The sequence below is a fragment of a genome, unplaced genomic scaffold, assembly GCF_019419815.1.
Source record: "Pyrus x bretschneideri cultivar Hongxiangsu unplaced genomic scaffold, Pyrus_bretschneideri_v1 Contig48, whole genome shotgun sequence".
Taxonomy (NCBI): Eukaryota; Viridiplantae; Streptophyta; class Magnoliopsida; order Rosales; family Rosaceae; genus Pyrus; species Pyrus x bretschneideri.
In genome coordinates, this window is record NW_025999785.1 from 269,980 (window position 1) to 286,422 (window position 16,443).

At 38.9% G+C, this 16,443-nt stretch overlaps 3 protein-coding genes across 3 annotated transcripts; all 3 read left to right on the forward strand.

Moving 5' to 3' along the window:
* The first annotated feature begins 1,010 nt into the window (after positions 1-1,010).
* Positions 1,011-3,784, forward strand: LOC103938549 (CBS domain-containing protein CBSX6). Its single transcript, XM_048568500.1, has 3 exons — positions 1,011-1,419; positions 1,511-1,863; positions 2,661-3,784. The coding sequence occupies exons 2-3, from the start codon at positions 1,520-1,522 to the stop codon at positions 3,592-3,594; spliced, it is 1,278 nt and encodes a 425-aa protein (XP_048424457.1). The 5' UTR covers positions 1,011-1,419; positions 1,511-1,519; the 3' UTR covers positions 3,595-3,784.
* A 4,771-nt stretch (positions 3,785-8,555) lies between these two features.
* On the forward strand, positions 8,556-11,407 carry LOC103938547 (flavin mononucleotide hydrolase 1, chloroplatic). Its single transcript, XM_048568570.1, is given in 7 exon segments — positions 8,556-8,871; positions 9,118-9,193; positions 9,450-9,501; positions 10,436-10,569; positions 10,571-10,712; positions 10,823-10,910; positions 11,033-11,407. Coding segments are annotated over 7 exon segments (876 nt in total). The 5' UTR covers positions 8,556-8,623; the 3' UTR covers positions 11,169-11,407.
* A 780-nt stretch (positions 11,408-12,187) lies between these two features.
* LOC103938546 (uncharacterized monothiol glutaredoxin ycf64-like) lies at positions 12,188-13,947 on the forward strand. The gene is made up of 3 exons (XM_009348565.3): positions 12,188-12,439; positions 13,131-13,400; positions 13,672-13,947. The coding sequence occupies exons 1-3, from the start codon at positions 12,217-12,219 to the stop codon at positions 13,725-13,727; spliced, it is 549 nt and encodes a 182-aa protein (XP_009346840.2). The 5' UTR covers positions 12,188-12,216; the 3' UTR covers positions 13,728-13,947.
* Positions 13,948-16,443: the final 2,496 nt, after the last annotated feature.

Below are 16,443 nucleotides of genomic sequence, written 5' to 3' on the forward strand. Positions count from 1 at the left end.
TTAATACAAGTGGTATTTACATTCTAAATTACTCTATGATGGGGAAAAATAGTTTAAACTTGGAAAGCAGTGAGTTGAAAGAATAATATTAAACCGGCAAAGGCAATTCCTTGTTTGCTTTCATATAATGAAATAATTTAGGATACAATTTTATTTTTGTCTAAAACGAAAATTCAATTGTCATTTAATACTACGGTATAATGATATTATTCTTCACTTGGATGGTGAATTTGATACCAAATTAAGCTGCCCATTGTGTAGCTTAGCCGAACTCTCTCTCTCTTTAGTGTAAAAATATCGATGTATTCAAACAAAAAAAAATTAATTTAATAGACATGAACGTAATCATGAGTATAAATACATTAATTAGAACATATATGCTCTCCTAATCGGAACCGGATCCCCTCTAGATCCATATATACTGAGCCTGCTGAGCAGGTGATCTGGACTGTTGAAATTTGATCCAACAATTACAATTATTTTAACTTTTAGAGGCCTCCTGTTTATAGCCGTTGAATCAAATTTTAACGGTCCAGATCGCCTACTCAGCAGACTCAGTTTTATTGGATTCGAAGGAGATCCGGTTCCCTCCTAATCAACTCAATCCTTCTATCTACAATTTATATTAATTTAAAATAGAGTGCCGTTGCTACAATAATTGAAATCCTCTGATGCCTCTTTATGCAAGAGGAAACATATATAAAATTGATCGTATAAATTAAAAAAATGAAAGGAGGTAAAGATTGAGACTTGAGTGAAAGTAATCAATTAACTGGTTTAATTTTATTTTGTCTTTTTTATTTGTCATAAGAAAAAGATCAAATCTTTGAGTAAATAGAAAAGGTAATAATCGAAAATTAAATCACCCTTTGGCTAATTAATCATCCACCGAAAGCTCAGAATTTGTGTCTGATTAAGTCATCAATTCTCATCCACCACATCTCCTCATAAATTACCAGAATATTTCGGTCTGAGAGTTTCGCGAGACACATTTGATGGGCCTTTACCTTCAGCTTCTTCCCCTCCTCCATCAATGGCCAAACCTCCTCATTTCCCTCCTTCCTTCTCTTTGCTGACCCTTCACAGATTACCCATTACCGGTTTCCACCTCTTCCTCTTCTTCCTCCACTCCCTCTCGTAACTCTCGTCCTTTCACCGGCTTTCCCCGGTACCCTTCTGTTCTTCCTGTTTGTTTCCCCAGAAAATTTCCTGTCTTCGGCTTTCTCAGGAACCTTTTATCCGATCTGGGTTTTCTTCGTTTTGCTGTTTTTCTTCTTTGAATATATAAATCAAACGCAAAGAAAATTGCTTTTTGTTGGGTTTTTGTCACTCGATTTCCCAGAAAATTTGAAGTGCGATCAAAGAAGCTTGATTTCCCGGAAAAACAAGAGAACTCAGTTTTTGAGTGTATTTGTTGAGGTAAATTTCGATTTTTAAATATTTTATGCTAATTGAGCAGAAATGGAGAGATCTCTGGAATTTTGAATATTTTTGTTTAATTTTCGAACAGAAATTTGGGATGGCATCGGTGTTTCTGTACCATGTTGTTGGTGATCTAACGGTGGGGAAGCCGGAGATGGTGGAGCTGTGCGAGACGGAGACGATGGAGGCGGCCATAAGGGCAATCGGAGAGTCAACGGAATGCGGCATACCGGTGTGGAAGAAGAAATCGCTTGTGGGAATGGTCGAAAACAGTGAATTGCTGCAGCAGAGGTTCGTGGGAATCCTTAATTCCCTCGACATTGTTGCTTTCTTTGCTAAAAGTGAGTGCCTTGAGGATCATGATAAGGCTTTGAAGACTCCGGTGTCTGATGTTGTTGTTCCGAATAATTCTTTGCTCAAGCAGGTTGATCCTGCCACAAGGTTAGCTACTACTTCTCAATCTTACTACATGATATGGTAATGCTATCAATTCTGTTGATCTTAAGTGTTGTTTCTACGGTTATTGATCACAGTGTTTTATTGTTCGAATTGTGTTCTGGGATTTGGTTTTGACATCTTGCACTTGAAGTACTTTGTGGTGATTGGTGTTTTTTCGGTGGCTAATTGTTGTGGGATGATTTCTGTTGGATTCAGTGTGTGATTGTACGATTGAGAGGTTAACTTGTTAGCGTTGCAGTATGACCTTTGTGTAAAAAATTTATGATTTGTTTTCGTATTCCACCAGTAAAGGGGGATTCCTAAATGGCATATGTTTAGTTGTTGATCTTTGTGCTTCTACTTCTTTTGCTCATATTGATGTTTATGGCTGCATGCTGCGGGCACAATTCTGTTCTCGATGTGATGTGAAATCTGTTTTCTTTTTTACCGCTTCCATCCATCTGTTGATCATTGATTCTTTTGTACTCTGTGGTATGCTTGGTTCATGGCTTCAAAAAGTTATTTTATATAACCTGATCACTAGTTAAGATTCAATTTCTGATATTCGTAAAGCAAGGAAATTCTTTGGAAATCTGAAGTTTAAAGAAATCATTTCTACTGGGGTATTGATACATATGCATCCATTTCTTGACGTTTCCAACCAAAATGGCATTTTCTTTATGAGTTACTAGTTGTGAAGTTCTGTAGTATGTTTTGGATGTACATTGATTAGCGAAAGAAATCATTACTTAAAAATGAAATGTGCATTGTTTCCCATTTTGGATTTGTGTTTCTGCAAGGTTGATAGATGCGCTGGAGATGATGAAGCATGGTGTAAAGCGTCTTATTGTTCGAAAGAGTGTGGTATGGAAAGGCATGAGCAAACGCTTCTCTATTATCTATAATGGCAAATGGCTCAAGAACATGGATGCTAGTGGCAGCAGCAATAACCCTTCGGCCAATCTCAATCGGCCTTCCTCATCTTCCACTAGCAGTACCTGTGACAAGTTTTGCTGTCTCTCAAGAGAAGATGTCATCCGTTTCCTGATTGGTTGCCTAGGTGCCCTAGCACCTCTTCCGCTCTCCTCTATCTCCTCTCTTGGAGCAATTAACCCAAACTACCAATTTGTTGAAGCCTCGGCTGCAGCCATTGAAGCCACTAAAAAGCTTCCTGACGACCCTAGTGCAGTTGCTGTTGTCGAACAGACACAGGATGATGAGTATAAGATCATCGGAGAGATCTCTGCCTCCAAACTATGGAAATGTGTTTACTTATCAGCAGCATGGGCTTTAGCTAATCTCTCCGCTGGACAGTTTGTGATGGGAGTGGAGGATAATGCGTCCTCAAGGTCAGAATGCAATTTCTCTTTGCATCCAGCTGCTGGCAATAATAATCAAGCTAATGGTGGCGGGTCAGCAAGGCCGAAGAAGTTCAGTAGCAGGAGTATAGGGTTCAATCCCGCAAGCCCAAGCATGGGAGTAAGCAGAAGCATGTATAGGGGCAGAAGTGCACCCTTGACCTGTAGGGTTACGAGTTCATTGGCGGCAGTGATGGCTCAGATGTTGTCTCACAGGGCAACTCATGTGTGGGTGACTGAGGATCACAGTGATGATATTGTAGTTGGAGTGGTGGGTTATGCAGATATTATGGCCGCTGTCACCAAACAACCAGCCCCCGCAAACCCTGCACTTGGTCGGACGACTGAGGTTTCTGGTAATGATATTCACCGTTGAGTTATTCGTCGTTTTTCCTTTCTCCGCCATACTTCTTACATTGTACTTTTCGAAATTTATGTTTCATATGCAACTTGTGCCGGCTAGGATGTAAAAATGGGTTTAAGACTGGGTTTTGACCTTTTTGTAAAACTTTCTTGCAATAACGAATAATGTACCAAGTGAAATAATCCACTTGTATTTGATTTTACTCATCGACGTTAACGTTACACATCTTATAGGCAAAAAATTTCTTTACAATTTTGAGAGAAAAATTTCTGTCTGCATTTTGCTTAGCAGGGTTTATTGTTAAGTTTTCAAATAGATTCGTTGATAACCGATTGCTGCTTTTGCTCCAATCAAGAACATCAGCGAAGGGCAATGAATGGTAAATCCGAAATGAGGACAAGGGACGCACCCTGCATACATTGCCTCAAACACTCTAGGGCTAGCAGCTTCAGAGCCACTAGGGCACAAGCAAAACTTGGTCAGTCCCATAATCTAGTGGTAATTTTGCCCCTTTGGAAGGTACTCATGGACTTGGATTTCATCGTCTTTGTCCCTGCAATGTTCAAACCAGAACTTACTTATGTCTCCATTAGCACCGCCGGCGAAGAAGGCCAGGATAGGACGCTTATCGTGGTGGTGGTCGAGGAGTGATGGACCAAGAGTGTGCTCCGGCAAATTGTATTCCGGTAATGAGTCGTCTCTCTTGAGCTGGAACCCTTGTAGAAGTCACGGTCGTCGTCTATGATTACGGGTGACTGCTAAAACAAAAAAAACAGATGGATAGGTTTAAGAATTCAACAAAACAGAAGGGTATGGAACCCTACGCATGGAAAACATAATCGAATGAATGGGTAAGGGCTCGTGCCTTGTTGTCAAGAGAATTAAGTTATAATATCGTCAACTTCCCATTTGACAAGAGATTTTTTAGTGTGTCCGAAATACAGACACATATGTCATATGTTATTATACAAGTGGAGGGACACACTTCCCCCCACTTGTATAATAACATATGACGTACCATCCCGTGTTTCAAACATATTAAAAATTCTCTCCCACTTGCGGGTATTTCCCTCACTGTTTTATCCTGTTCTCATACGAACTCCAATAGAACACGTACATAGGTGTTCATTCCCAACAACCATGTCAACCAAATAAATTTACATCTTCAATACACAACAACCAAATCAAGTACATTTTCAATTCATAACGACCACAGCTGTAATTATTCAATTCCATTACATATGGACTTACTATATATTTGTATCATATTTTAATACCATGTAATGTGATATTTGTAATCATAGTGATATTAGGCAAAAATCATATTTTTGTATCATCACATGTATTTACTGTAGCGAACACTTATAATTAGTGATTCGAGCAACCTTACGAAAGTCACAATCTTATCGTTTTACGTTGTTCCAAAGTTCACCCGATTTTGTGTATCAACAACTACAATCACCATAATACATGTAAGTATGGTAGCAAATTCCTCAGTTGAAAGGTCAGAGGGAAAAAAAAAAAAAAAAGTTTAGATGGAGTAAATAGCTTGGTGTGTTGGCGGAGATGATTGTTCATTCACAACAACTATCATGTGACATTATTATTTCACGTGTTATAATATAGATGGACTGACATGTTTCACTTTAGGTATATTAATAAAAATACGTAAGTTATAATCCTGAATAAAATGGTAACAAGACGTAGCAGTGTCACAAGTACACAAAAGTTCTATCGCAGCTCTCCTACTCGAGCACAAAATCCGTCAATGCGAGCTTCAGAAAGTGTAAATGCAGTATCATCTACCAAAGTACAACGTCCATTATATTGGCACCTACTTCAACAAGTTCCATTCATGATCCATTATACTGGGTTAAATTGTTAGTTGTTAAGAGAAAAAAAGATCAGTAAAGATCAAACCCACATCATAGTGCATAAACATCAATACTTTCTAACACAGTGATAAAGCGTCATCTATTAACCCTTAAGGTCTTTTGATATGAACTAGTTCTAAACTACAACCCTGGCAAATAAGGCAGTTTTTCTTACCCGACGACTATGCCCCCCTCAAACCTTCCTTTCAAAGTCTTACTTTAGATTAGAATAGTTAGAATGGGTTTCGATTTCATTGACTTTCTTGTTTAGCTGCATAAGAGCAAGTAACTACCTTTGCCACGCTTCTTTTTTATTGAATAAGAAAGGAGCTCACCTAGATCCAAGTCTCCCCAATTCTAGTGTGGCAGGTCGGGTTGCGGCGGAGAACAAGATAGCAAGCAAGCGTACCTTTGTTTGCTTCTTCTCTACCAAGCACAGAAGTTTAAGGATAACTAGAAGAAATTCCTCCACACAGTTTTTGCCACGAGAGAATCCCACTCCAAAAAATGAATGAGGATCCTCTCCAGATCCTCTTTATGAAGATCCTCTCCGGATCCTCTTTGTGAGGATCCTGAAAATCCTTCAATTGTGTCCGTTTATTATACATCGTGCGGTCAAAAATTATTTTAAATTATTCTATTTAAAATTGAACATTAATAGTACTTAAAGAGAATTGACCGTACAATGTATAATAAATGAACACAATTTGAGCATCCTTAAAATTCTCAAAAAGAGAATCCGAAAAATACCCTTAGGCCAAAAAAAACCAACGTTTTAATTTTACCGCTGCGGCCCCATGGATCCGGGTCGCCCAATTAGAAAACAGCACGACTACGTTTTACCCTAGTCAACGCCCAACTCTATTTGCATCGCCCACTGTAAAATCTACTCTCTCTCTCGGTCATGGGTTCGACCTCTCTGCCCTCATGGCTTCATGCCTCCGTAGGTTCCCTTCCCCTATGATCTGTATGATGGTTACGCCCCTCCGCGAGCCTCCGGAAGAGCCCCGAACTCGGTGGTTCTGATCGGCCATTTGTTCCTCGCCGCCGTGATGTACTATCTAGCTGTTTACATCCTCCCAAACTCCCCAGTCCCGACGATTTGGTGGTGGTGGAGGCGTTGGTAGGCTTCGTCTTCTGCGTTCACATTTACTTCCTGAAGGTCCTCACTGTCAGTTACCGAATCCGGAGGCAGTTGCTGTATTTTTGGCAAACATTATGGGGGCGTTTGTTGCGCCGAACTATCTCGGACTGGATTAGCTTCAAGGATTAAGCTGGACTGGCTTAGACTAGACTAAACTGGACTAATTTAGTGAAGCGTTTGGTGCAGTATTGGACTAAAAAGTTGGATAATAACAAATTCTAATATTATATTATTTAATATATAAATTATTAATATTTTATTATGATCTTATATTTTTCTCTATCTTTTCCTACCATTTCCGTCTCACTCTTTTCCTCTTCTCTCATTGTCCCACTTTTTTTCCTCTTAGACCTCTCAATTCATGTCTCTTTCTTATTTTTGGTCAAACTCCTTATTGATTCAAGTCTCTATTTCTCTGTCCTCCATTCCTCTCTAGCTATGCGTTGTTCGAACGAAACCTCACGACTTCAATTTTCCCGACGAGTTGCAGGTTTCCCGACATGTTTTCCGGCCAACCCTCATTAAATTGGATGAAGTTAGCAGCGCCAAAAAATTCATCACCATCCTTGGACCGAGATCTTAGCTTTGAATGCTCGAATCTGTCATGGATTTGAAGAAGCCCAAACAGGCTGAGACTTCTAGGCCATTTTCCGGCCACATTCGACCACATTTTAGCCTCGATTCAAGTAAAATCGTAATCTTGTCACTCCCAGCTTCAATTTGGTATATTTTTTATGAAAGTTGGTTGTGAAATGGATCTGAAAGAGAGTCAGAAAGTTAATGATTGATCTAGGTGACCAGAGATGACGAGGAGTCTGTCGGGAGTGGTCGTTGAGCATGACGAGGACGAGAAAGAGAGGATAGTCTTAGCTAGTCCCATGGTTATTGGGGGTCTCGCTAAGACCTCTTAGTGAAGGGTTTTGTCCATGCTAGTCCCCTTTAGTCTTATTAATGTTAGTCCCAGCATGGAACAAACACAGTATTGGACTAATAGCTAGTCCAGTCCAGTCTAATCCAACTTAGTGAGGGCAAACAAACGCCCCCTGTATGTTCTTATAGTGGCTGAGGAGGTGCTTTCTGTTTTTGGGCTTTGGGAGTAAATAGTGGGGGCCTCAGAGATTCTGGGCTGGGACGTTAAATTGAAGTGGGTCATAAAGTATCAGTTCATGTTTTGAGTGATTGGACTTTTAATGGCAAACCAAAAGAAATGGCCCACCAGTCCGTTTAACTAGTTGGTGGTTGGTAAATCAATATTCAATTCGAAATCATATAATTGCCTACCTCACCTTCATTGGATTTTTCTTACATAATGATAATCTAATTTAACAGGTTTCGATTAAATTAAAAAGAAAATTAATAAAAAAAAATTTGAAAACTTTGAAATTTAACGATAAGGACAAGATAAATGGTAAGGTGAATAATATCATAATTGACTTTTTAGTATAAAAATGTGGTTTTCCGTTAAAGTGAACAGTAATGGAAATTTTTTGTTAAAATTCCCTTAAATTAAACTCTAATGGATAAGAATTGCAATCTTATCATTTATAACAGTCGCATATAAAATTTCTCATTTATAATCCTAATGATATTATTTCTACTTACAAGCAGCAAGTTTTACGTTCATTTGTTTATAGATGACAAGCTTGACACATAATTATAACTGATACACTGTCTGACTAACTTAACCTAATCCTTATCCTCAAGATCATTTTATAAAAAAAGAATCACATAGGCTTTTAGATTGACTCCATTTAAGCATGGTTTGAGTGTACGGAATTGCATCTGTTTTCCGTGCTTGGGTTCCCATGGCAATACTAGCTCTTGTATTAGAGTTTTATGAAATTATTATTATTATTATTTTTGGACAAAAGAGTTATTATGAAATTATAAATTACAGAAAATGTGTGTATAAGGTGGAGATCCAATGGTAATAATCTATGGAGTTTTTCATAGAAAATAAAAATAAAAATAAAAATCAAACAGGTCAAAGATTGAGAGAAGGTGAGGGAGATACAGTTGAATAATGGCTCAGCTCTTGAAAGTAGCCGCTATCCCTTTCCCTCTAAATCTAAGACGCAACGGCTGCAGGACAAGCTCACCTCGATTTCACAGAGCTACAACACTGGCTCTTACAACCCACGACGCCCACAACACCACCAAGCGCTCCTCCTTTCATGGTACCAATACTCGAAAGCTTCCTATAATCCTCTTCGACATCATGGACACAGTTGTTCGTGACCCCTTTTACCACGATGTCCCTGCCTTCTTCAGGTACCCCAAATTCTCCTTCTTTTTCTATTTTCCTTAATTGGTTGTGTTTTCTTGCTGTTGATTCAATTGGGTTGTATTATAATCGAGGAAAGATGAGAAATTTATCAGCTTTTACTGGTTTTATAGGATGCTGAAAAATTGGATATCTTGGAATGTTTGACTTGTTTTATTTTTCCGGAATTTCTGTCCTGTTTTTGTTTGAATTCCCACTGCCCCCAGCTAATGAAATTGAGATTTTATGTGCAGAATGTCTTTCGAAGAATTGATCGAAAGCAAGCACCCGACTGCATGGATTGAGTTCGAAAAGGGTATAACTGATGAGGTACACTTGGAATTGGTGTAGCAAAATTATGTTTACTAGGACGTTAAGCGATAACCAATATATGATATCAGTTCAGTTATGAACTTTGAACAGGAAATTTGAGTGCTTTTGAGAAGCTTTCGTGAAAATAAATGTTTGAACTCAAGTTATAGTGTTTTGTTGAATTTGAACGGAACCAACCGAAGATTATACATTCAGAGTCTGTATCTTTTGTCCTTGCTATAGCTTCTGCATCACAAAATTATTTTCACCCCAGATGGAGCTAGCAAGAACATTCTTTAAGGATGGAAGGCCTATAGATTTGGAAGGTTAGTTGGAGTTTCTTACTATTTTCCAGCCATGTCTGTGGTCTTTTACGTATTTCAAATACTGAACCATTCATTTTCATTAGTTTTAACTTGATCGTTGGCTATTAGAACTAGTAAGAATGTACTTCATCTGACTTGAAAACTACTTTTCATGTTGCTGTGGTTTTCTGCTGATAATCTTGTGTAAACAGTCCCTTTTCTGCTTTATGAAGTTTGGCACTGATAGCGAAAAGAACAATGATTTATGTACTGTGGGATTCGCTAGTCGGTGAAAGTTTTATGCAGCTGAAATTGTTTGTCATCAAAATCTCAATATTTCAGTATTTTTCTTGACTCTTAGATATGTGGTGAATGTGAAACGGCATCCTATTTTAAACCCTCATTTTTGGGCCCTCTTAGCTGTGTTGCAACTTGCAACCACAGTATACCTCCTGTTAGAATTAATTCTTTTGTTTCGAATTCAAAAAGGACTGGGAAAATGATAATATCGTAAAACACCGGTGGTGAGAGTAGAACACTATATTAAGCATCTGCTGCAACAGGCCAAGACTGCAATTTTTTCTTTCCTTTTGGTTGATTGATCACAACTGCTTTGGACTCGATGTGGTACATTGTCTTGTTCGTATGTCAGAGTCTTTTCCAATATACATCCTGAATTACATTTATCTTGCAAAGTGTAGATACGTTGTACTGATTCCAAAGTCATAAGTTACAATAGGAATTGTTAATATTTTATTATGTCCTTTGTTATATTTGAAAGCTTCATCACAAATTGCTTCTGAACGACTTTCACAATATTGTCAATTTTATTGCTTGGGGGGATTGAAGAACTGAAGTCTGTACATTGACATGAATGGATTCTCATATAATTTGCTTTTATCTATGCGCTTTTCCTTCTGAATCTTACGCGAAAGTGTGTAATTTCTCTTTGCAGGCCTGAAAAATTGCATGAAGAAAGGATACTCCTATGTTGAAGGTGTTGAAGAATTGCTTGATGTGTTAAAACATAACAACTACGAGATGCATGCTTTCACAAACTATCCGATCTGGTTAGATGAAATTTCTATAGTTTTGTTTTCTTATCAAGCATAGCACTTCATCATTTTACTCAGGAGGAATTCCTTTTTCTTTTTTGGGTAGGTATGAGATGATTGAGGACAAATTAAACATATCAAAATATTTATCTTGGACGTTTTGTTCATGTATAACCGGTATGTTAAGCGGCTTGACATTTTATTTGTGAAATTCTCTTCCATCTGCTCGCTGCACAAGAATGTCTACATGAATGTCTCAACACTTCCTATTCACTTTTGCATTTCAGGGAAGAGGAAGCCCGATCCTGAATTCTATTTGGAGGTTGTGAGACATCTGGAAGTTGATCCGGGAAGCTGTATCTTCGTAGATGACAGGTTTGTTACGACACATTTTTCAACACATTGGTCTATGCAAGCTTTGAAGTTCGTAACTTGGAGACGTTGAGGTAATTAACTTCACATCATAATTAACGTGCTGGCTCATGGTTTCATCACAGGATGAGAAACGTAGAGGCCGCGAAGGAAGTGGGCATCGTCGGTCTACATTTCAAAAATGCAGATTCTCTTCGTCAAGATCTTTTATCGATGGGGATTGACATTTCAACGAAACAAACCAATCTTCAACAAGAATAGTTGTCTTTCTTGTCATTCATTTATCATTTATATCAATTGTTTTTTCCAGTTGCTTTCTTCCTGGGAGTGAAGATTTTCTCAGAACGAAAGCTGGATTAACTTTCTGATCAACTTCCAGAAAGAAAATGGCCTTCACACGTCCAAGCTATGTGTATACTTTGTTCACAAAGTTCTTAATAACATTTTCTTTTTCTCGAATTTTGTAACAATTGTTAAGATAACAAGGCCTTCCTTTACTATTTCTTGGTGGAAACTCATTCGCGTGTGGGACTAATGTAAGGTTGGGTGAGACCAAATATAAAGGTTCATCTTTTAGGAGGAGCGTTGAACAGATGACGTGATCTGGCAATCGAATTCAAGAATTTTTCACATGTAAGAGAAATTATTAAGTTCAGACGATCGGTGGCGTGGCCTTTGCCTAACTTTCGCGTGGTCCGGTCGTCCGGACCGAAAAGGTTCTCCGCATTTCAGCATGGAGAGGGCTTTTGTGATCTGAATGTTATGTCAAGGAAAAATATTTTACCAACTCAAAAAAAAAAAAAAAAAAAAAAAAGCTTGATTTCTTTTGCATTTTTACAAATATCAACTTCTTTCTGCACCAACTTGGATAACGGTTATGATGTATCAGGTAGCAATAACATATAATAAGAGTATTGAGCTTGACATCTAATTTTAACCAAACTCTTCAAAAAAAAAAAAAAAAAAAAGGTTACTAACAATATTATTTTATAAATTACAACTTCTTTTTAACCATCATGAGATGTCTAATGGATAAGAACGAATTTCAAGTCTATATTTCACGCGTCACATTCTGATTTTTTGCCGAAGCCACCAGCTGTTGCCATTAAAAAAAAATAATAATAATTATAACGTCTTTTCTATATAAACGTGTATTTCTCCTTTTTTCAGGTGAATATTTTCTTATCCTAATAAATAAATAATTAAATTCCGCAACCATGAAATAGAACTCATCAGAGTGCCGGACTGTCTATACGTCTTTGAGGGATTTTCCAGTGTGCCGGAAGAGAGAGAGCAAAGTCCTCCAAAGATGTGGTGTGTTGGGACCTTGGGTTCAAAAACCATGACACCATCTGCCCCTTTCCCTCTCGCTGGAGCTGCGAGCAGAGCCCCCACCAATTCCCTCGCTTCATTCCACCTCCACCGTGCCTCTCGGCGTCCCCGCCCTCCTTCCGCCGTCTCTCTTTCAAATCACTCGTCCTTCGGACCCAAGCTCTCTTCGAAGAAGATCCTCACTATCCGATGCTCCGCCGGTACATCACCCACCCTTCTCTCACTACTATTCTGCTTTTTATTGCTCTAATTTTGCACTTTGATGTCTGCTTGTTGGTTGTTTATGTTGGGGAAATCTAGGCAGATTTTGTTGTGATTTTTGAGGTTTTCGGATTTAGGTTGTGTTGAATTTGATGTCATTGAATCGGTATATCGAAAATTAGGATGCTTCTTGCTTGTCGATGATCACAAGAATCCATTTTTTGGTTAAAGTCAACATATGTAGTAGTAATATTGTTGCGTTGTTCTAGTAAAATAATTGATTGGCAGTAGGATTTTATGCTAAATTTATCAACTTGGAGTCCCTCGAAAAAAAAGGAGACGTTGTTTGCGAATTGTTCACAATTATCATAAGGATCTTGGTTGGTGTCATGCTCGGATAAATGTAAACATTAGATTGTCGAACATTTGATTGTTAACTTTTGTCCAAAGTGGAGTACATGATTGTTATGTTCGCTTTTTGCTCGATTCACTTTTGTTTAGATTGTATATCGAATGAGACCTTCCTTAGCAACTGGTCGAGGAAAGCAGATTTATCGTTTATGCACCTGTTATTTTAAAGTTTCGGGATTGAATTATAGTGTCAGGAGTTCTTGTAAGGTGTCCACGTTCTTGAAGTTTCACAAGGTACCAACTCTCTCATCCCCCATTCCTCCCTCCCTGTGTGTGCAGCATTAACTCCGGAGCTGAAGAATACGTTGGACAAAGTTGTTACTTCACACAAAGTGGTTCTATTTATGAAGGGAACAAAGGATTTTCCACAATGTGGTTTTTCTAACACTTGCGTACAGATATTGAGGTCTTTGAATGTACCCTTCGAAACAATAAACATACTAGAAAATGAACTTCTGCGCCAGGGATTAAAGGAGTATTCGAGTTGGCCAACATTTCCTCAACTCTACATTGAAGGAGAGTTTTTCGGAGGCTGTGACATCACTGTTGGTAAGTTAATCGAAGTTATTGTAGTGTTTACATTTCTCCAAATTTAGCAGCTAACAGAGTGATAAAGTTATTATGTATGTGAGCGTCTTAACTGCAAACTTGCGGTTCATCTCTACTCTGAAATTAAGTACAATGAACAGAACTGAGAGTTAAATGACGAAATTAGGTTTAGATGTAATTTCCATTGATGGATTATTTATGCCGAGTACAGATGTGTATTTTGGTTTAGAGTTTGTAATACGAAATCTTGACGAAACAATGTTGTTTGCAGATGCATACAAAAGCGGGGAGTTGCAGGAACTATTGGAGAAGGCAATGTGCTCGTAAACTGTTTGTATGTAGATATGCAAAAGGTCTCTCTTGTTCTTATGGTGAATGGAGATTTATGGACGTTGTGGAAGGAGAAACCAAACGCGACTTCGGGTGCTAGAAAAATGCTTATAAGTTATAACCTTTTGAACTACAACTTCATATGTATAAGTTATAACCATTCCTTGTGTTCGGACTCTGAATCCAACAAACCATGGATGATATCAATCTTCGTAAACGTGACTGTTGTTGACACACCCCAACCCAGAAAGTCCACTTGGACCCTGAATCGAGCTGTGCTGGCCGACACCTGGAAGGTGACGAAGCCATAAAATGTGATAGTGCATAAAAAGTGATTAAATTTGAAACTAAAAGTGTCTAAATACCAGAGTGCGCTACAAGTGGGAGCGAACCCATTTCACGCGCGATGTCAGAGCATAAGTAAGGTACAGTAATGTGAGTAAGAATCATACCCTCAAAAATATCCATCAATACTAAGATTCGCCACAGATTTTTGTCGATACAAACTCAGCAGCTAAAACCTGGAGGGCACCAAAGAGAAGGTGTGAGTAAGCAATAAAACCAAGCTTCCCAAAGTTACTACCTCTCTAAAAGTAATGCCCCTAAATGTACAACCCGTATCGTTTTCCGTAAGACAGTACAACATATATACATATATCCAAACCATACTCGGAAATGACCAAAACCACGGTTCGCCATCAACTCCACCATACATCAATAAGTAGGCCAAATGAACTAAATCAATACAAAATGATATATCAATCAGAGTCAGCTAAAATGACATGTACAACTTATCTGTATCTCATCAATCATGGCTAGTATATAAGTCGGAGTCGCCTATAGTGACCTGTACGACTTATCCACATCTCGTCAATCCTGGCTAGCATATAAGTCGGAGTCACCTATAGTGACCTGTACGACTTATCCACATCTCGTCAATCTTGGCTAGCATGTAAGTCGGAGTCACCTATAGTGACCTATACGACTTATCCATATCTCATCAATCCTGGCTAGCATATAAGTCGGAGTCACCTATAGTGACCTGTACGACTTATCCACATCTCGTCAATCTTGGCTAGCATGTAAGTCGGAGTCACCTATAGTGACCTATACGACTTATCCATATCTCATCAATCCTGGCTAGCATATAAGTCGGAGTCACCTATAGTGACCTATACGACTTATCCATATCTCATCAATCCTGGCTAGCATATAAGTCGGAGTCACCTATAGTGACCTGTACGACTTATCCATATCTCATCAATCCTGGCTAGCATATAAGTCGGAGTCACCTATAGTGACCTGTACGACTTATCCATATCTCATCAATCATGGCTAGCATATAAGTCGGAGTCACCTATAGTGACCTATACGACTTATCCATATCTCATCAATCCTGGCTAGCATATAAGTCGGAGTCACCTATAGTGACCTGTACGACTTATCCATATCTCATCAATCATGGCTAGCATATAAGTCGGAGTCACCTATAGTGACCTGTACGACTTATCCATATCTCATCAATCATGGCTAGCATATAAGTCGGAGTCACCTATAGTGACCTGTACGACTTATCCATATCTCATCAATCATGTGCAGCACATGGCAACCAGTACGACAGTATCGAAGTTGCCTAACTCATAACTGTAGTCATGCTATAACTCAATCGATTCAATTAATACCATAAACTCACCTGAACTTACCTGGGTGTCCTGAGTTCACCTTTGCACTTGAAAGCATTCCCAATAATTATAAGCAAGTAATATACATATGGATATATCATGATGCAATCTACTACTCAACCATGTCGTAGCATTTTCAATTATAAACAATATGGTGTGAAGTGTACAATCAATAACGCCATACTCCCAAACTACTTATTTTCAGGGATACTTATCCATAACAATCCAATTAACTCTAATTTAACTAACTAATTCACAAAACTAAAACTTGTCTTTACCAATTTCCTTCGCATTACTCAATTTCCCAAGCAAGGCTTTTGTCTCAAATATTTTATGGCTGCATCTAACGTCTCGTTAGACTGCCTACGTACCCTAAACAGGGATCAAGCCATTCGTAGTTCACATTGTACGTCAAGCATTCACAATAATTATATATGAAAGTAATATGCCTAATCAATTTAAAGTTGTCGATAGAACTCTCAATAATATGCACAATAAAAAGGAAAAGATCCACTCACCTGGAGTCCACGCTATACTACTCTAGCACGCGCATCGAGGCGTCCTGAATGATCGGTCCCTGCCACGAAGTCCAAAAGTGGACGGAAAATGGTCAATTTTGCCCACGAAGCCGGCGGGTGCCTAAAACTTCCCGACGTCGATTCGTCGTCTACGGTGGTCCAACGGGGTCAAGGTTGGTTGGGTTTTGCTCCTGGGATGATGGGCTACAAAGCCCAAGTGGTGGCATCGGCCATCGCTTTGCCGATTTGCCGGAAAATGGAGAAGGGTGGCCGGAGCACCATTGATTTTCGTCAACTTTCGTGGCCTCAAACCTCCACATCCCGTGGTCAATCAAGGTGGTTCTTGGGTGGGTTTTGTAGAGGGGAATGAGAGCTTCAAAATGGTGGTGGTGGCATCGAAAAACTCCACCGGAGTTGGCCGGAATCGGCCTTGGAATATGGCCTCGCGGTGGTGCGGGTATGGGTGCACGGGAAGCCTTTTTCCCTTTTTTTTTTTTTTTTTTTTTTTTTCTT

What these genes read in the sequence shown, in the direction of transcription:
- LOC103938549 (XM_048568500.1), top strand. Translation starts at nt 1,520, where the DNA reads ATGGCATCGGTGTTTCTGTACCATGTTGTTGGTGATCTAACGGTGGGG. An exon ending in CAGGTTGATCCTGCCACAAG is followed by an intron (nt 1,864 to 2,660) that starts GTTAGCTACTAC and finishes TGTTTCTGCAAG; the next exon opens with GTTGATAGATGCGCTGGAGA.
- LOC103938546 (XM_009348565.3), top strand. Translation starts at nt 12,217, where the DNA reads ATGTGGTGTGTTGGGACCTTGGGTTCAAAAACCATGACACCATCTGCC. An exon ending in CACTATCCGATGCTCCGCCG is followed by an intron (nt 12,440 to 13,130) that starts GTACATCACCCA and finishes CTGTGTGTGCAG; the next exon opens with CATTAACTCCGGAGCTGAAG. An exon ending in AGGCTGTGACATCACTGTTG is followed by an intron (nt 13,401 to 13,671) that starts GTAAGTTAATCG and finishes TGTTGTTTGCAG; the next exon opens with ATGCATACAAAAGCGGGGAG.